General features: G+C 36.7%; 4 protein-coding genes and 1 long non-coding RNA gene across 6 annotated transcripts; 3 read left to right on the forward strand and 2 right to left on the reverse strand.

The window, feature by feature from the left end:
* Window positions 1-620: 620 nt before the first annotated feature.
* On the forward strand, window positions 621-1,417 carry LOC150029173 (uncharacterized). Its single transcript, XM_090297958.1, has 2 exons — window positions 621-749; window positions 824-1,417. The coding sequence occupies exons 1-2, from the start codon at window positions 621-623 to the stop codon at window positions 1,415-1,417; spliced, it is 723 nt and encodes a 240-aa protein (XP_090154084.1).
* An 84-nt stretch (window positions 1,418-1,501) lies between these two features.
* LOC137809510 (uncharacterized) lies at window positions 1,502-3,480 on the forward strand. Its single transcript, XM_090297959.1, has 4 exons — window positions 1,502-2,306; window positions 2,392-2,981; window positions 3,062-3,253; window positions 3,334-3,480. The coding sequence occupies exons 1-4, from the start codon at window positions 1,502-1,504 to the stop codon at window positions 3,478-3,480; spliced, it is 1,734 nt and encodes a 577-aa protein (XP_090154085.1).
* A 69-nt stretch (window positions 3,481-3,549) lies between these two features.
* LOC137812302 (uncharacterized) lies at window positions 3,550-5,499 on the reverse strand. Its single transcript, XR_011081246.2, has 3 exons — window positions 5,223-5,499; window positions 3,894-5,120; window positions 3,550-3,819 (listed from the first exon to the last, which is right to left on the reverse strand). It is a non-coding gene; the product is annotated as an uncharacterized LOC137812302 (long non-coding RNA).
* Window positions 5,500-7,054: 1,555 nt separating this feature from the next.
* Window positions 7,055-11,915, forward strand: LOC137812303 (bZIP transcription factor, putative (DUF630 and DUF632)). The gene is made up of 5 exons (XM_068614231.2): window positions 7,055-8,779; window positions 8,906-8,983; window positions 9,592-9,797; window positions 10,679-10,902; window positions 11,046-11,915. Exons 1-5 carry the CDS (start codon window positions 7,750-7,752, stop codon window positions 11,710-11,712), a joined length of 2,205 nt encoding a protein of 734 aa, XP_068470332.1. The 5' UTR covers window positions 7,055-7,749; the 3' UTR covers window positions 11,713-11,915.
* Window positions 11,916-12,045: 130 nt separating this feature from the next.
* On the reverse strand, window positions 12,046-18,543 carry LOC137812304 (acyl-coenzyme A oxidase 2, peroxisomal). 2 transcript variants are annotated; one of them, XM_068614233.1, is made up of 7 exons: window positions 17,905-18,543; window positions 17,696-17,811; window positions 16,161-17,041; window positions 13,576-13,755; window positions 13,317-13,483; window positions 13,098-13,221; window positions 12,046-12,491 (listed from the first exon to the last, which is right to left on the reverse strand). In XM_068614233.1, the coding sequence occupies exons 1-7, from the start codon at window positions 18,342-18,344 to the stop codon at window positions 12,336-12,338; spliced, it is 2,064 nt and encodes a 687-aa protein (XP_068470334.1). In that variant the 5' UTR covers window positions 18,345-18,543; the 3' UTR covers window positions 12,046-12,335. The 2 variants fall into 2 exon arrangements, with proteins under 2 accessions (XP_068470334.1, XP_090155043.1); XM_090298917.1 differs by having other exon boundaries at window positions 16,161-17,027; window positions 17,905-18,454.
* Window positions 18,544-20,582: the final 2,039 nt, after the last annotated feature.

Raw genomic sequence — 20,582 nt, forward strand, 5'->3', positions numbered from 1 at the left:
CAGTCACTGCTCATGTTCATCCTTGGGTATCAACTGTTGTGGAGGTTCTTCATAATTGTTAGGAGCTAGGAGGAGGAGTACACAACGTTGTCGAAGTGTTGTTTGAGTTATAGAGGTAAGATTTAAGGTTTTTTTTAAGGAGCACGGTGGTTATGGAAATTTTGGGATTACCGGATATCAGGATCCGGTAATATATTCCAGATTCATGCATCCGAAATTAATTAAATTATGTGTTTCAGATGAGGGGGTGTTTCGGAAGGTAAAATGTCATAATATGTTGTTCTCCAGATTTATGAATCCGAAAGCTTAAATTTCATTACATATGGTTTGATCCGGTATTGTATTTTGTGTTATGGATTCATAAATCTGGAATGCATCACTTGCATTATGTATTTATGAATCCAAAATTGTATTTTGTGTTATGAATTCATGAATCCGGAATGCGTCACTTGCATTATGGATTTATGAATCCAGAATTGTTTTTTTGTGTTATGGATTCCTGAATCCGGAATAGTCTTTTTGAATTAAGGATTGTTGGATCCGAAATGATTTTTTTAACTTATGGATTCATGGATCCGGAATGCAATAATTTTGTTTCATTTTTTTTTATTCGTAGAAGCATGGACAGTAGTGAAGATTTTGAACAAGAATTATATGATGGTGTGAATGTGTGGGATGATGATGATATTGAGAAGTCATTATCTAAATCGAAGGGATATGAATGTACAGATGCGTTTACTACAAATGAGGTAAAGTTAAGTTTGTAAAGTATGTTTAAGTTGTTTGTTAATTAGTAAATAATTTGTTATGATAACTTTTGTAGGTATTTCGTACTCGGGATGAGCTCCTAAAGTGGGTTAGAAAAGTTGCGTTTGACATTGGTTTTTGTATTGTGATATTGAGATCGGATACTTCAACTGGCCAACGAGGAAGGAAAACATTTGTATTATTAGGTTGTGAGAGAGGAGGTCAATACAGACGATATAAGAAGGATTTACAGGTTATTGAGAGTGGAATTAGGAAATGTGCTTGTCCTTTCAGATTACGAGGGTATCCAGTAAAGAGTGGTGAAGGGTGGATATTGAAATTAATCTGTGGGTCTCATAATCATGAGTTGGCAAATACATTGGTTGATCATCCATATGTTGGTAGGTTCACATGTAGTGAGAAGTCAATGCTTATGGACATGACAGACAGTTCGGTGAAGCCTAGAAATATTTTGCTGACAATGAAAGAGCATAATGAGAAAAATGTGAGCACAATAAAACAAGTTTATAATGCACGATATATGTACAAAAAATCAGTACGAGGTGATAGAACTGAAATGCAACAATTGATGATGTTACTTGAGCGTGATATGTATGTCCATTGGTCTAGGTTTGAAGAAGGGACGAATGTTGTGCAAGATTTATTTTGAACACACCCTGATTCAGTGAAGTTATTGAATGTCTTTAACATTGTATTGATGATGGACAATACCTATAAAACTAATAGGTATAGGATGCCCTTGTTTGAAGTTGTTGGTGTAACCTCGACGGGATTGACCTTCAGTGCTGTATTTATGTTACTCGCATCAGAACGTCATCATAACTTTGTATGGGCCCTTGAGAAGCTGAAAGGTTTGTTTTTGAGATTTGATTCATACCCGAAGGTTGTGGTTAGTGATAGAGATATTGCTCTAATGAATGCAATAAATGTTGTGTTTTCCGAAACTGCTAATTTGTTATGTCGTTTTCACATTGATAAAAATGTTAAAGCTAAATGTAAAATGATTGTTCATCCAAAAGAGGCATGGGATCAAGTGATGGAATCTTGGGGAGCAATTGTTGATTGTGAAAATGTAGAGTCTTATGAGCATCGTGTTGAGGCACTTAATGTTGTTTGTTCACCATGGCCTATATTTACTGAATATGTTATTAGTACTTGGTTAAATCCACATAAAGAAAAGTTTGTTAAGGCTTGGACGGATAAAGTCATGCACTTAGGCAACATGACAAGTAACAGGGTTGAGGCTGCACATTGGAGTTTAAAGAGGATCCTTGAGACGTCAATGGGGGACTTATGCTTTTTTTGGGAATCCATTAATAAGATGATCATTTTGCAACATAATTCAATTAAATCTTCATTTGAAAAGAGTTTGCATGTAGTGAGTCATGTCTTCAATGTAACAAGATATAAGAAATTGCTTGGCTTCGTATCGAAATATGCCTTGCAGTATATTGCAGAAGAGAGTGATCGAGTTGAATATGTTGGTTTAGATAAATCTCGTAGTGGGTGCACCATCAGATCTACTCATTGCCTTCCTTGTTGTTGTGTAATTGGCTTCCTTTGGTGTGGGTAGCATACCATTGCAATCAGTGCATCTCATTTGGACACGATTAAGCTTTTTAGGTATTTCAAGTGATGATACTTCAGCAGAGTTGTCCATCCAACAAGAGTGGGTTGTCATCATGAATCGGTTCAATGAGGTTGACATGGCTGGTAAGATTAACATCAAAGCCAAATTACGTGAGATTGCCTATCCAGATAACACATATTTATGTCCACCAAGGGAGAAAGTCAAAACAAAAGGTGCACTAAAAGGGCGTCAAAGTAAATTTGGTAAATCAACGAAGCGAATTCCTTCTTACTTTGAACATGTTGATGCCATTCTTTCACAACATGATAGTTCATCTAGTTTGAAATGTAGCAAGGGATTTATTTCGGAGACTCCTCCGACCAAATCAATACCAATGCTACAACAATTTCCGGTGGGAATTCATCCTTACATTGTTGATATTGTTGATGTTAAGGCTGACGGTCATTGTGGCTATCGTGCTGTTGGTGCATTATTGGGTATGGGAGAGGAGTCCTGGGCTATTGTACGCATGAACTTGCATAAAGAACTTTGTCAATGGCGTCAAGAATATATTGATTTGTTTGACGGGGATGAACGATATGAATTTTTGAAAAATTCACTTCTAGTTGACCACATGGTAATTGTATTAATTATGAATGATGTTACATTTTCTTTTGTTTGCAGATAAGTGGATTAACTTGTTACATTTTCTTCTGTTTGCAGATAAATACAGATAAGTGGATGACAATACCAAATATGGGATACGTTATTGCAAATCGATATAATGTGATTGTTGTGTGTTTATCTCTTAAACATTCATTGACTATTTTTCCATTAAGATCCCAACCTCCAACAGATTTTAAGCATCACCGCATCATCTGTATTGGACATGTTCATGGAAATCATTTTGTTCAGGTTTGTTAAACTTCATTATCAATGAATTTTATGAATCATAGAAAAACATAATTAATGACATTGCTTACAATTTTTAACAGGTTCAATTGCAAGAAGGTTTCCCAATTCCACCAACAGATATTTTATGGTCTACTTATTGTTATCCAATTGCCAAAACATGGTGTTCATATTATATTAGTCGGATGCAAATGTTTACACAAATTATGTCCATTAGACGATATTTATAGTTGTAATTGTATTGACAAATGAATATGTTAACATTCTGACTATCATAAATGCGGAAGAAGAATTGTCTAATTTCATAACCAAAGTGTTCATTCATCAAATTAAAAAATAATTGTAAACTAAGTCTTTGTTCACGAAATTACAAAACATAACAACAACTAAAATGATGATGATCATCATCGCCCGTGTCGTCGTCTGCGGACATACACAGACATGTCCTCAGTGGCTGATCGGGCTAGCATCAAGGCTGTTTGTGTCCCTTCCCATGCAGGTGAATACTCGGTTAGATGACCATCATCTATAATCAACTGCAAGGTGGATGCTATTCTTCTACAAAGACCCTATAATTATAAACAAATTACATTAATTGCAATTGAGCATGTATTATTTAAATAAGCAAGTAATAAGTTCTTACCACTGCGGGATGCTCAGAGATAGTATCATTCCCGCCCTGACGTCGTCCATTATGGGTAATCACCGGAGGTCGATTATCCTCAGCCATCTGGATGATATATGGGTGTGATATAGACCGAAACCACTCCAAATATGCAGGAACACAGGTTCCAACATCAGCTGCTAATACTGCACCCTGTACGAGGTTAGCATTAAAATCTAACCATCGATGGTCGATATCAGATGTGGATGGATCGCCATGAGGAACGGTGGTTGGGTGACTAGGGATACATTGTATATATCCAAACTGTCTGAGTACACGTTCAGGCAAATGCATTTGCCTACAACCCCTCAACCGAATGTACCCTGCAAATAATGAAATCCACTCAAAAGGACGCACCGCTCTATGCTCTTCACAGGACATCCATTGAACAACACCTACACAAAGGCTATCTAATTGCATCCGAACTGAGGCAAGTGTGGACAACCTACTCCCGACCACATATTTCATACACCGCGGCTGATCCTCAACATAGTCATCCTGAAGCTGTCAGTGCCCAATACTCGGAAAGTGCTCATATATCCATGATGAAAATAACGTGACATACCCAGCTAACTGTCTAGTATTTGCATATGAACCATCTCCCAACTGCTCATACATGTGGGTTAAAGTAGCTGTTGCCCACGAGTATCCTCCGCTGTGCCTTAAATCTACAAATAATACCAAGTAGGATACACTAACCGACGTAGCACTCTTATATGCAAAGATGGTGCAACCTACTAGGTGTAGCAAATATGCCCGTGCAGCAATAGTCCATTGTCTCCTGGTACATGCGTCCTCATACATCTCCCTCAACCAGCTTAGACGCACATGTCCACCCCTACAATGACGAGTCTCAACAGCTGCTACTCCCCGATCTACACGAAGTGAATCAACAAGCAAATCGGTTGCCGCAGCTGCATCCAAGCTCGGATACGTGTAGAATTGCCCCATAATTGGGAGGTGCAACAAATTCGACACATAATCCAATGTAATGGTCAACTCACCTACAGGCAGATGAAATGAATTTGTCTCTGGGTGCCACCTTTCTACAAAGGCACACAACAGTCTTTTGTCTATCGTGTCATAGCTTGCCCCGACAAGTGCAGCTAAACCTGACAACTCCACTGCAGGTAGTATCCGAGGATGAGGAGCACCCATCTTATTCATTTTTCGGCCATGAGACACCAATTTTAACTCTCCTCCATCCTAATTTAACCAACCAAAATCATATAAAATATACAATTTAATCAACGCAAATCATATCAAATTAACAGGGAACAAGTATCATATTACAACATATTTACTTACCACACCATTTCATAATTGCATGGCCACATGGGCTTCATAACCTGTCAACAGTGTCCTATCCCGTGGACCTCTGGGATAACCTTCATCTTTTACTTCAGGTGTGTCTTCATCCTTCACCTCCATTTGGGGTTCAGCTTCTTCAGGTTCAACATGTTCTGCATCTTCATGTTCAACATGTTCTTCATCTTCATGTTCAACATGTTCTTCATCTTCATTCACATGTCTTCTTCTAACAGAGGCTGTGGGACGTAGACGATCACCTTGTGAACCTCCACCCCTAGTCTTCACCATTTTTGTTCAATTACACCATTCAAAGTCACCAATATTCATTTAGTCACCAATATTCACCCCTAGTTGCATGATGTTGACTTTCAAAAGTATGTTTGCACACATTATCCAAAGATTCACTAAGACTTAGTTGGGAGAAAACTACGATATTCAGTCATATTCTTTAATTTACACAAGGTTAGGTTTCATAATCAACATGAAACCAATAATAAAGTTAACTAGCATACAAAATTAATCATAAATATAGCCAAGCCCACTCAAGTGAGAGTACAATACTATATAATACTAAGCAAAACACTACAAAACCTTGACCCAATACAATTGTTGTTTAGTAATTCGAGTAACACAAACACAAACAACAACTCATTAGTCCGGACACATCAATCCGATACAATAACGGATCCAAAAATTTGGTAGCTTACCGGATCCATAAATTCAAAAGCTTACCGGATCCCGAAATCCGGAACATTCCCGAAATCATAAATTCAGGATTTTATCGGATGCATCAGTTCGGAATGTGAAAAAATGATTACGGAAACATAAATCCATGGAAAAAACGGATGTCTAAATCCGAAAACAGAGAAATTTACTTGCCTTTACCAAGAGAAGGAAGAAGAAGCCTCACAAAAAATGATTGTGTGAGATTCAAAGGAGAAGAGGAAGAGGAAGAGGAATGTGGAGGTGTCGCCGCTGCTATGGAAGAGGAAGAAAATTGCGCGCGTAAAAATCAGAACATCAACACTGCCTTGAGTTTAGGGCTTTTTTAGATTAGGGATATGTTTGGAATTTTAGAAACTAATGAGGGTGATTTCGTCTTTGGCGGTGCAGGAAGAAAAAAGTGGGGGTGGAGGAAGAAACAGAACTTCCGTTTTTCAAGTTCCTTACTGACAAGTTCTTATATATTATCATTAAAGTATATTTTACTCTATGTCTAAATTGAAACTGTATATTTTACAAAGTTCTTATATATTATTATTAAAATATATTACTGTCACTATTATTAGTATTAGTATTTTTTTTCAATGTAATGAATGAAAAGTTAGAAAAGTGAAAGCAAACACAGGGACCGAGGTTCATGAGTGTGGTAGAAAAGTTATCTGCAGCATATCCAATCACTTAGGTACAGGAGTTCCTTAAAAAAAACAAATTTGAGCATTGTCTAAAATTTTTTAGTTGATACTGTAAAATTTAAGAATAAAAAATAATATTTTGTATGGGTTTATAGTTAAGAGTAAATAAAAAATAAAAATCATAAATTATTTAAAGTTTATTATTTTTATTAAAATAAATTAAGTATAAATTACTTTATTAGTGATGTGATATCATTAGTTAATAAATCATATTTTTTTGTGTTAGGGTAAGAAATTTCATTTTATTTGAAGTGCGTTTCACTGTGTAACTTATTTTAAAGATTTTTTCAATAAATTTTATTTTACTTTAAGTATGTTATATTGTGTGGCTTTATTTTTTTAAATAAAAATGTTTTAATAAATATATACTGTTGCAGTTGAATTTATTTATTTTTAAATTCCAGACCAGCTCTTGTGACCCACTGGATCTGAGTAATAACTGCTGCAGAATTACTGGAAGTGGTTCACCATTTTTGTTTGTTTCTCTTTTTCCAACTTTTTTCCATCTCTGCACTGCACAATGCTCCTTGCTCATTGCCCGGGCCTTCTCTGCAGAATCCCTGCTACAAGCTTATTTCATACATACTCATAAACTACCACCACACACTGCTACGCTTCAGGTTTCCCTTGAAGCCTTTATTTTGATGACTTTTACCTACCCTCATTTTCTCTGTCTCTCAGAAACTAGCTTAATAACTTTACCACCACCAATTCTCTTTCTTTTCCTTACCTGCCTCTAACAAAGGGTCTTGTCCCTTTCCTACTACCCTAAGACCTCTCATTTCCACAGTTGCTGCATCACCATGCAACCTGGGTGCTCACTGCTTCTCTGTTCACCGCTGTCTGAAATATAATAAAGATCACATTTTGACCAAGGAGGTTTTGCTTTTCCAGCTGTCGAGGTGAAAGGTGATGATATCTTAGTTTTCATCCTCATTGGGTTGTTTTGTTTAAATTTTTTTAAAGTGGGCCTTTTCCAATGTGGTGTGAGATTATGAATGTGGAGCTATGAAGAAATATTCATGGATTGTGGTGAGGGTTGTCAAAATACAGCCTTTTCTATGAATGATCAGTGAATAGATGTAATCTAATCTGATAAAAGGGGGGAAATGGGTGCTACGAACTCAAGAGCAGAAAAGAATGAAGCTTTGAGTTTGTGCAGGGAAAGAAAACGGTTCATCAAGGTAGCTATTGATTCAAGGTATGCTTTAGCAGCTGCACATGTTTCGTACATTCAATCTCTTCGAAATGTTGGCACTGCTCTCCGTAGGTATGCTGAGGCAGATGTAGTGGTAGAGTCATCTCTGTCTATATCTGACAAAACCCCTTCTCAAACTAGTTACCCTTCTCCATCACCTTCACATGTTGCTGAGGTTGAGGTTTCGGAGTCACCTTTGCACAATGAGAGTCCTCTTTCGCCACCTGTGGCCACCACTCTCAGTTACATGAGGTCAGGGGGTAGTGCTGCTGTTACTGTTACTGTCAATGCTTGTGGAAACATCAACTATTTGGATGATGAATCCACTGTGGTTCCAATGCCTCCACCTCCACCACCTCCTCCTGAGTCAGGTGCATCTTGGGATTTCTTTGATCCGGGGGAGGATAGTGAGAGCTTCAGGTTTGCGGTGCATTGCAGTGAGTCCAGAGAGTGTAGGGATGAAGAAAATGGAGATCAATGGTTACATATTGGTTCAGATGGGCATTGCATGATGCAACCTAATCTGGATGAGAAGTTTGGAAAGTTCAGCAGTGATGCAATGGGAAATGAGGGTGGCAATTGTTATGCACCCTACCTTGATCATTCAATTGTTTCAAGAGGAGTTGAAGGTGGCAAACAAATGGTTGATGGAGAAGTGGAAGAGATAGAGTTGCCAAGTGTTGCCGGTGAAGTAAGCCCGGTTGTTGCACACAAGGGTGCTGGTGGAAGATCCAGTTCAAAGAAGGAGAAGAACATGGTTGGAAAAAATGTGTGCACAGAAAGAGAGGATCCTTCAGAGTTCATCACCCACAGAGCTAAAGATTTTCTCTCTAGCATAAAGGATATAGAGCATCGGTTCATTCGAGCTTCCGAATCTGGTAGGGAGGTCTTGAGGTTGTTAGAAGCAAACAAGATCAAGGTGGGATATTCTGAAGCAAAAGGTAATTTCTTGATATGATATTCTGTTTTCCGGATGCTAAACTTCGTGTGAATTTTGTATCTGGTAGTGCAAGATACAACTGGTTAGTCTTCTTTATTATTACTAATCTGCTGCTGTCTTCTGTTAGTGAAATCATCTACTGTGGCTATGCTGTCAGCTTTCCAGCCTGTTTGTTGCGGTGGAAAGGCTTCCCCTGTTTTCCAGGGTAAGTTGTGTTGATTCTGTAATTAGACACCGATTAGTGACTAATATAGTCTGATTTAGTCCTAAATATTAAATCCTTCATGATTTGGGTTTGCTAATTATTCTTTGGGTTAGGTTTGTTACTCTCTTGAAGATTTCTAGATGCTTGATTAGCTCTTGTTAGTTTCTCCATCTCCTAACAAATGAAATGAAACTCTTCTGGATGTCACAAACTGTTAGATTCTCAATTTTCTGAATGTTGTAATATTGGTGATGAATATGGTTTCTTAGTTCTTACATCTTGGATTAAGGTACTTTTTGTCTGAACCAACCTGCAGTAAAGTCCCTTTCAATTCGTGAGGTTTAAATTTTGTCAATTAATAAATAATGGTTAGCAGTAAAGGTAAGCCATGTTGGCTTAAGGTTTTACTGTGTAATGAGTTTGAGAATAAAGTGGCATACAGTATTGTTTTGTATTTGAAACAATCTATCTTTTTAAGTTCAATATTTCTCAAATTTTTTCTTGGCTAGTTTTTACTATTTAACTGTGAGGTCACTGTTTCGGTTGAATGTCAAAGTTTGATTCTTTAAAGATTAATATTTATGGAATAACGATTCTTTTTTTTGCAGAACCTGCCCAAAAAATTATAAGTTGGAAAAGGACAGCATCTTCTCGGTCATCCTCATCTAGGAATGCTTTGGCTACAAAATCAAAGGAAGATATTGATGATAGTGGAAGTGACTTTGTTGAAGAAGTCTGCATGATTGCTGGAAGTCATTCTTCCACCCTTGACAGACTATATGCATGGGAGCGAAAACTCTATGATGAAGTAAAGGTATTACAAGTTGCATAGAAACTAATAGTCAAGGGACTATGGTGAAAACAATGAAGTATTCACATTAAATTGTGGCTTAAATGGATAAACCTGACGCTGCCTGATATATGAATATGCTAATTTACATATTAAGCAATTGGAATCTAATATCTTCATAATATCCAGTGAGTGAGTCGATTACATCCGAGTTCCTTGGACATTTATGCCTATAGCAGAGGCCACATTGAAACCATAATCTGTGGTTATCTTTGAGATGCTGGTTATTAAATGATTGGGTTTAAGACATGAAAAATTATGATCCCATGTTCCTTGGAAATTCTTGGGCAGATAATGCCTAGCCTACTTCTGGTATTTGAAAATGCATAACCAACATAATGTTAATTTGCTGTGCTTATTCTCATTTCAGGGCTAATTTTGTATATATCTTATGGTGTTGTAGAGAACTGCATACAAAACAAGTTGTATAAAGATTTTCTTTTCATTCATTATTCATTGGGAATCTGGTGTAGAAATTAAAAATAACGTTGTTAAACTATTGTAGCAGAAAATTACTGCATTCTCCATTTGAATCAAATCTTAGTAATATTTACCTTAAATAATACCTCACTACTTCAATTCAAATTCTCGGGTGGGTTCATGCAATTTGTCAACAATAATCAAAGTAAGTGTCGCCTGTAATTTACTCAAACCGTTTGACAGATAAATAACTGATACTAGCCCAAATACGCCGTTATTCCTTTCTCTCCAAATGATTCCTTTCAAGGGGACGAGAGTTATTATTTTGTCATCAATGTGTGCAATGTGTGTGCTTGTTAAGTGTATTGCACCTGTTTTGTGTCTTTATTCCTTGATACTTTTGACCACTTATTGTCTGTCTGCAGGCTAGTGAATCCATCATGAAGGAGTACGATCGAAAATGTCACCAGCTTAGGCATCAATTTGCAAAAGATCAAGGCTCTCATGTGATTGACAAGACCCGGTCAGTTGTGAAGGATCTGCATTCACGGTTAAGAGTGGCTATATATTCTGTTGATTCAATATCTAAACGAATTGAGAGAATGAGGGATGAAGAATTGCTCCCACAACTTTTGGAATTAACAGAAGGGTGAGTTAGAGGTTCTGGATTTTACATGATATTATTGTTGAAATTTACTATCTGCTAATTTTAAACAACTATTCCTTGCCAGTTGAGTGTTAAAGCTATGAGCCTATAACCACTAATGACTTGAGAAACTACTGGTTGTGCAGATTGATCAGAATGTGGAAGGCCATGCTGGAATGTCATCATGCACAGTACATCACCATCTCCCTGGCATATCATTCAAGGAGCTCAACAGGAACATTGTTGCAAGGAGAAGTGCGCCGAGAGATAATGAGCCGGCTTCTAGAAGAAGTTGAGTTGTTTGGTCTGAGTTTTGCTAACTGGATTAACAGCCTCACTTCATATGTGGAAGCTCTCAATGCATGGCTGCAAAACTGTATACTGTTACCAAGGGAACGTTCCAAGAGCAGAAGACCGTTCTCCCCTCGCAGACTTCTGGCACCGCCTATATTTGTCCTTTGTCGGGACTGGTCTGCTGGGATCAAGGCTTTACCCTCTGAAGAACTGAGTGAGGCAATCATAAACTTTTTGTCCGATCTTCACCTGCGGACCGAGCAGCACAATGACCAACTTCTCAGGAAACAGGATTCTACAAATGCAAGAACTGCAGAAACCGAGAGCAAAACTAATGAAGATAATGAAGATGAGTCCGCAAATTTGAGCTGTATTCATGCAAGATTAACCAAGGTTCTTGATCGACTTACGAAATTTTCTGAGGCATCATTGAAAATGTATGAAGATACCAGGCAAAAAAGTGAAGCTGCTCGAAATGCATATCATAATTGCAGAATTATCAGGGCTGAGAAAGTTTAATTTTCAAGTATATGAAAATTTTCTGCTGTGCTTGCTTGACATTAATTTATATAATTGGAAAACGTCCAAAAACAATTATAAACACATGATCATGAGCCTGTTGGAAAAAGAAATTTGAGATGAAAAAGAGGTGTTAGTGTCTGTAACTGAGCTTTCAGTACATGTTATGATGATGACTAGCAAAGCCTGTCTTGTTTTTGTTAGTAGAATCTTGTGGTACTTAGCTGGGGGTGTTCGAGACACTATCCTCCATTTTTATTTTTTTTCCATGCATGTGGATCATTGAAACTGCATCCATTGGCATGACAGCGTAATTGATTAAATTCTCATTACTTTGGTGTCGACGTTGATTTATTATTTATAAATTAATTTCTTTTTACACATAAAATTGACACAAAATCAACTATACCTTTATAAATATCTATATACAATCATTTTTTATTTCCACAGATAATCTAATCTTCAACTGAAACTTCATTGCATGACGCTTCACTTATGGCTGTGCAGAGTATGGCGATCTTGGTGACGAGCAACCACTGGTATGCCACAATTTTAACACTGGGCCAAAAGAATTATAGTGTAATTCCCAAAAGAAAATATGAATCTTTTTGCGCCCTTCGTTATTAAAATCCCACATATTGTGTGTACTGAGAGTAAGCTCCTGAGCGCTTGGCAATAGGGGCCCGTGTAACATGATCCGGAAGATCAAATGCATCCACAAGTTCCCTTGCAACATTCCTCACTTGAAAACTAAGATACTCCGCAAGTTTATGGATAGCCTGTGAAATGAAAAAACTTCAATATCCAATAATAAAATTACAGCGTAAAAAAAGGCAAGGTCCTTGCATATCCATCCTCAGACAAATGCACTACTGTTATCTTAAGGTTTAAAAGTGATTGCCAAAGACCAAAACTTTTTAACAAAGCCAGCTCACGCTCATTATTGATTTATGTTTTGTAGAGCGAGAGGGAAAAAAGTGTATCGACATGAAATCTTCATATCCCAAATCTTATTTTCCTTATTATTGAAATTTCTCACGGGTAAGAAATGAAGTTAAAAAAAAGTGCTTAAGTAGTTAAACAATGAGCGACATTGCCCATTATTGGATAAAAATGTCATTCAAGGTTTCTAACGAAGGTTATTCAAATTTTCATGAACATCATTCACTTTTGTCCCTAGCAGACCTAGTACTCTGCACGTAGGTTTTTACTAGTTATTCTTGCCTTTTTAGAACGGTTCCCCGTAGTGGTTATTACACCATTCATATTAAGGGTTTCTGAGCTGTTAGGAAAACTAGAAACCGATCATTAATTTGTGTCACTTGAGCATTAATTTCTTTTTCAAAACATTACACCAATTTTATTTCAAGGAGATTTGTCTATACCTTAGCTTTGTTAGGAGCCACATAGTCAACATTTCGATAGGTTCCAATGTCATTCCATATTCGATCCAGAGCATAAAGATCACACACGAGCTTCAGAGCAGCTTGCGAGCTTGGATCGGGACAGCTGGCACATATATAGGTCAAGATAAAATTGGATAAAACGCACAAACTAAGTATACAAAGGAGATAATACACAAGTACAAGGAACTACGAAAGCACCTCTGCACGGCTTCAATAAATTTAGCAAGGATGACTGATTCAATATGTGACTCTGCAAGTGTCAAAAGGTGATTTAAACATCTATTCCATGCACCAAACTCCCCAAGGGATTTAGAATGCTTTCGGAGTCGTACAGCAACACTTTGAAGTAATCTAGATGTTCGATACTGCAGAGTAAAAGTCAATATAAATTGTTGATTTACTTGTGTCAGCATGAACAATGTTTAGTCATTAGTCAAGGAATGAAGATAATACTCACTCTGAAGGCATCCAATTGAAATTTAGGATCTCGTAAATGATCTCCGCCTTCCCACCGAGAAGTAACCGGATTTGGCTGTGACAGATAAGTATTCATGGATTCTCTCAAGTAGTTCCATGTCACAGCCAAAGTTCCTCCTGTGAACTTTCCCTTGTATTGTTTCAAAAGATCAGCTGCAACCTTTATTTGTAAAGGAAAAATACAAACATATCAGTTAACGTGCTTCCAATACAAGAACAACAAAACCAAACAAAATGCATAGTGCATGGCCTTAGAGATGTAAAGCTACAGTTGCCATCAGACAAAGGTTAAGCTTTTCCATAATTCCTCGCGGTTTTAAGTATGAACTTGTACCCTCCCCGGGATCCCATCCATTGCTTGTACTCTCATTGTGTTTCACACTTGAGACTAGAGAACTGTGTACCTTTCCCAGGATTGGATACTGACCCTATCCATCAATTGTAGCCTTGTCATGCTTGGCAGCACTTGAGGCTACGCACTCTACTTGGGATATGTTACTGATCCGATCCAGAGTCAATAACTTAGAATCCTTTGCAACTAGCAACTATTACAAAGGTCGGATATCACGACACCTCTATCCGATAGTTAAGGATCAAACTGTCAATCAAGATCTCAGGAAGCATGACGCTGGCCCAATATCTAATATACACAGAACGAATATGAGGGATCTTGGCACAATAGAGTATATGGTGTAATGTCTGTAGCCTGAATATGTCAGTCTGGACTGGCTGGTTTGGTAGGATAAATAAGGGGGATCACGGGCCAAAGGTAGGTTTTTATCATCTTACTTTTTAAGAGAGAACACAATTTGAACGCCCTAGCTTCTGTCACCTTGATCTACAAGGAGATTTGTCCTAGAACAAGATCTATTTAAAGTGATGGTGCAAAAATATCTTTCTACCAGCAATCAAATAACTCAATGGATTATTTTATTAGATTGCTTTGGCATTTTCATTTGGAGACTAACAAAAGCAAGACCCGGAAAAGCTTTAGCAATAGTTAACATCAGAAGAATGCAAATGACCGAACAAGGTTAAAGTGGTATTCAATCCAAAGTAAGGGCAAACCAGTTGCAAATAATTCCAACCAGCTGCAACTTCCCTTTATTGTTCTTTTATTTGAGCAAAATTTCGAAGAGGCTTTGTTCATTGATAGGAACTTGGATATTATGGGGTGTTTAGGTCACACATTGAGCAGAATGGGATGCTCATTGTAGTATGCGGTTCTCCCCCTTAATAGCTAATCTTTTAGGGTGAAGTAAATGCTTTGGGTGCTCTCCAACTAAATTTGATAGATATCAAAAAAATAATGAGTACAATACTGGAAATTCACTGTATCAACTTAATTCAGTTCTGTTGCAAAAGTGATACATGATCTGATCAAAGGAAAACTGCAGATGAAATATAATACTTGACAGTTAAAGAGGTGTGCCTATTCTCTCCTGAAAATCCTTGCTCATCTTTTTTCTGGCATTTTCTATTCTGCTAATTTATGAGTTAAAATTTAATATTTATATTAATTTTAATTTTATAGATTTTAAAAGAAAACAGTTTACATTTGAAAATTTGAAATTCAAAGAACACATCACATACCATTATCACAATAGGTTCCACCAAACACAACTGCATTCTCATTTTGCTAAATCTAACTGCTATAGTGTAGAAGACAGTAAATACATTTGTTATACGGGAGGCACCAACCAAACACAGACACTGATTTAAATGACCGAGTTCTAAGGCCCTTCTTTCCAAATTGGATATCTGATTAAAACATACCAACAAACTACTTATAAACGTAGACTCGGGCGGAGCGAGTGGGATGGCCGAAGGGAGCCACAACCACCCCAACATTTAGAAATTCAATTACTATACATGTATAAAAATTAATATGGGTCCTTCTTATTGACATTGAAAGATAAGTGGCTTATTGATGGTCTTGTATTTTATACATTTCATCTCTTTTTCGAAAATAAGGGATGCCATGTTTGTATTTTGTTTTGAGAGGGTTGTTGCTAATACTTCTACTTTCTTGTATTTTCTTTCCATTAGCCATTGGGTGTTGCACCTATGTACTACTCACACTGATTAGTTACTATCTCATATACTCAATATAATTATATATTTAGTGTGTACATTAGAAAATTTATTAAATTTTATTCATATATAATGAATATCAAAATTTAATTGTTCTTTTTAAGTTATGATATTTTAAGTTGGTCACCCTAATCTAATTCCTGACTTCCCCCATGTAGGCTGGTTATTATTATCTGAGCGAAAATAAGGCCCAACCAGCTGCAACTCGCCTTTATTTATTGTTCAGGTATTTGAGCAAAATCCCAATTCAGCTTTGTTCACAATTCCCTACAGCACAGAGGTGCAGAAGAGTGCAAATATCTTTTTTATATGGGAAGCAACAAACATAGTCCCAGATTTAAATGAATGAATTTTAAGACCATTATTTCCTATTTTATGTTGGTTATCTGATTAAACATACCAATAAGCCTAATTACAAAGGTAAGGGGGTATTAAATATTAAAAGTGAGAGTTAGGCTTTGGTAAAAAAACCTGTTGAAGCAGAACTGTGTTGTCTCCTTCAAATGTCTGAAAAATGTCATGATCGTTCCTCAAAATACCAAACCGGTTTACAGCAGCATAACCATGACCTCCACAGGCTTCCCTACAGATGCTGAGTGACTTTGCAGTATAGGATGTTATATAAGCCTTTAGACCGGCTGATAGAGCATGGACATCTGCAACTAATTCTTCATCATTAGTTTTTTTCATTTGAGAGTATTTCTCCACCAAAGTTGTTGTTGCAAAATAAAAAGCATACGTTGAAGCAAGCATTGGCATAAGCTTGTGCTGTTGAGACTGGTAATCAAGAATACTAACTTCAGGTTGGTTTGGAGGTCCAAATTGCTGACGAAGTAGAGAATATCTGATGGCAATTGTGGCCGCAACCTTCAGGACACTTACTGAAGAATATGCAAGACCTACCCTACCACCAACAAGTTCACCTAGAGTTGCACCAAATCGCTTATTAACTGTAGGAAGACTACTTGTGTATTTTCCATCACGGGAGACATCTCCAAAACGGTTTAGAAGATTGTCTCGAGGAATTCTTACCGAGCGGAATCTCAATGCTCCATTATCCACACCATTGAGGCCAACTTTATGGCCACAATCATGTATCTCAATCCCAGGGAGTGGTTGATGGGTCTTCATATCCCTTATTGGAACTATGAAAGCATGGACACCCATGTCAGTAACTCCTTTGGTGTCATAAGTGGGTAATTTCAACCTAGCGAAAACAGTGGCAAACTTTCCATGCACTGCAGCATTACCAATCCACCATTTGATGGCACCATCATTTGGTGTGTCAATGATAAATTCATCAGTGATTACATCAAAGGTGGCAACAGTTTGGAGGCCCTGCACATTTGAACCTTTTAAAAGCACAAAAAGGTAAGCAATTTAGAAATGTGTACCTGTGGTGGTAGCATGTTTGAGTAAAATTCCAAGGAAAAAAAAAGACTCACAATCCAAAGTAGTTTAAGTTGGGAATGGAAAACAATCTAACTAAGGAAGCAAGGGTTGTTGGTTAAAGACTTGAACTCACTTTACTGGCAATTGAACATACATGAAAACTGCCATTTGTTAGATTATATCAAATAGGGTTCAGTGACATCTTACATTTAGCAGTTTATATTTTTATTTCTTAGTATTCACAAATAATTACAAAATTAAATATTGTTTTCACTTTTATTACTTAGTTTTAAAGATATGTAAAAGAGTAAACAGAGTCCCTGTTATAAATGCTTCTGTACAAATCCCTGTGTTTTATCTGTCCATAGAAATTGTTGTAAACATTTTAAAATTATTTGTAAACACAAAAACCTTCTCTCATATCAATCAAGCCTCTCTACCCTAAATTGATGGCTACATTTCTTTACTACGAGTTACAAGTTCAACAGTGTCCTCATAAGTTCACTCCATCATCACGAGTCAGTGACACTAACCAAACCAATGGAATGAAAAAACAAAGCACACAATTACAGTAGTCAACAACTTCACCGACATAAAGAAAAAGATGGCATTACCATGGTGAAGCTCGGTCATAGCAAAACAACCGGGGTAGTCCAAGTTATCAATCCCATCAAAGTACTTGTCCTTATGCTTCTTTGTCCCCAAATTGAGAACAGAACCACCCCAAAGACTGCGCAAGAAGAGTAGTCAACAAAAACATGCACACTAACATGAATGAAAAATAGACTCATTCCATTTGACATTAGCGAAAGCAGTGAGTTACCTGTACTGGACCCCCATCTTGATCCCGAGCGACATGTCAACACTTCCAACTGCTTCCAAGATGGCGAAGTACTTGGCGGGCTCGTTGACCACGTAACGGAGGGGTCGAATCCCCGCTTCTCTGACGAGTCCCGTTAACTGCTTCATGCACAACTCTCGATGTTCGTCTTTCGAGATCTCAACGGGCGTTTGAAGGTGCGGATTGGCGTTGAAGTAATCGAGCACCTTCTCCTGAATGTCCCAGTGCTTACCTCGTATGTAACTCGACAGAGATGGCGTGTCCACGCTCAGCTTCCCTCGCCCGCCGCACGCTGCCATCTCCAACTGCTCCGCCGCCACGCAGGCGACGGGGTTCAGGTGCAGGGTCAGCCTTCGAATTCTCCGCTCTGCTTCGGAGGCTGGCTCGGAGTCGGAGTTGGGTTTGGAGTTTGAAATTTGCATTTTGGTTTGGAGGAATTGGAGAGAAGAAGGAAAAAGTTGTTGGTATTGTTGTTGTTAAAGGACGAGGAATGTGGTGGGGCTTAAGGGGGTGTTTGGTTGATTTTTATGTTGGATTGGTGATGGTCGTTATCCAAACGTGGCTTTGAAGCAACTATGGATAAACTCGGAATTTGTCAGATCTCCAACGTTTCTTACCAACAAAATTGTCATCTTATCATTTATTTAACTTTAAATGTTAAAGTAATTGTTTTTTGCTCTTTCTTCTTTTTTATTTGTTTAAATTATAAAAAGTTTTTTTATATATACTTTTAGAATTTTAATCATATTTTTTATTATATGTTTAGCCTTTACAAAAAAAATTAGGATGTTTTAAATGAACTCAAAATCATTATATTTTTAGATTCCTGTAACGTAATCTTAAAAGACATTAAAAGAATGAGTTGTAACTAATTAATTTAAAAAATTCAAATCATTTTAAATGTTGATAAATTTTGAATATAGTGTTATATATGTATGAATTTTTAATTTATTTGATGTTTAAAACGTGCTGTTATATTTTGTTAAAAAATGAAAATTATTTAAATTGAACCGTTTCAATATAATGCAGAACAAGATAGAATTTTTCTATTTTTTTTTTAAAAGGAAACACAGAATTGGTTTATCTTTGAATGTTCTTTGTGAAGAAAAAACAAAAAAAACTACATGGCTGTGACTCACACGGAATCTTTTGTCTCTTTAACACGTTACATCAAGAGTCAACTTTCTTGCACGCATATTCACACAGTCATTAATACAATATGTTTTGTATTAATAAATTTTAAGAAAAAAATTAAATATTAATAACGAAAATCAATTTAATACATAATTAAATATTGATGTTCGTCTTTCTTTTCTCCTTTGTACATGGATGCTCACTTGAAAATATCATTAAATATCACTAAAAACCACGCATTTTTTACACATAACAAAGATAACAAGGTAAAATAACACAATCTAAGTAAATTTCATTTATGTTCTTTGCAACTCACCACGGAAGAAAAAAGTAATTGTACCATCCCGGGAGCATACCCGGTGTTGGGTCGACCGACCGATGCCAACTGGGCCAGCATGAGACATTATTGATCTAGGCCTGATGCATCGAAGCCGACTGTTTCTTCCTGCACCTTCTGGCACCTCCATACACAATATGAAAATACATTTTTATCCTTCTTGTGCTATCTCCATAGAATAATTTCCAGATTATGTAATTCGGAAACGCATTTGAAAAAAGACTTCTGGATTACATAATCCGGAAGTTAAAAAAAACTTCTGGATTATATAATCCGGAAAGTAATCATGCATCTGAAAAAAGAGTTTCGGATTATATAATTCTAAAGCTAATTACAAATTTAAAAAATGACTTCCGGATTATGTAATTCGGAATGTTACAGAGGGATATTTTTGAAAATACGAAAATCTATGGAGGTAAGAGAAGAAGATATGGAGGTGCAGGAAGAACCAGCCATCGAAACCCCTAGCTAGAGAATACGTGATTTGGCAGTATACAATGTCAATAATTATCTCATGTTCTGATTTACTTACACAATATTCTTAATTACACAATATTCCTAATTATATTATATTGCGTAAATGTTCTGATTTAGTTACACGATATTCTTGATTTACTTACACGATATTCTTAATTATATTGCGTGAATGTTCTGATTTTATGACACGATCCTACAATATGTCTCATTAAAGCTTGAAAAATCAATATCAAAGGGTCAAGCGCATAAAGGCTTATAAAAAGACAATCAATCACAGGAATTTCCTCAACTCACATTCTGACACTAATTTCACTGATGCACTTAAGATTTTGGTGTTCTAACTAAATTGAACATCGGCATGTCATCACTGAAAGAACTCCTCACGTTTTTTTTGAAGGTTGACCGCTAAGACTTGGAAGGAAACCACCAGGAATTCGTCTGGATTCCGACACATTTCAAGCCGGCAAAAACTGTAACATAAGTCCCATTTGGACATTCTGTTGAAATGAATTGATACAAACACATGCAATCTTTACAAATTTGTTCTCGCTACAGTGGAAAGTTAGAAACAAAACAGGATTAGTTGAAAGTACTGAATTTAAAGTAAATATTCAATTCTGTTCTTATAAAATTGAGACTATGATTAATAGGTATTTATTAAATTTGTATATAAATAAAGTTTTTAAATATTACTTTGGCGTCAAGGTTTATT

This window comes from Phaseolus vulgaris, chromosome 2, assembly GCF_051622355.1.
Source record: "Phaseolus vulgaris cultivar YP4 chromosome 2, ASM5162235v1, whole genome shotgun sequence".
Lineage (NCBI taxonomy): Eukaryota > Viridiplantae > Streptophyta > Magnoliopsida > Fabales > Fabaceae > Phaseolus > Phaseolus vulgaris.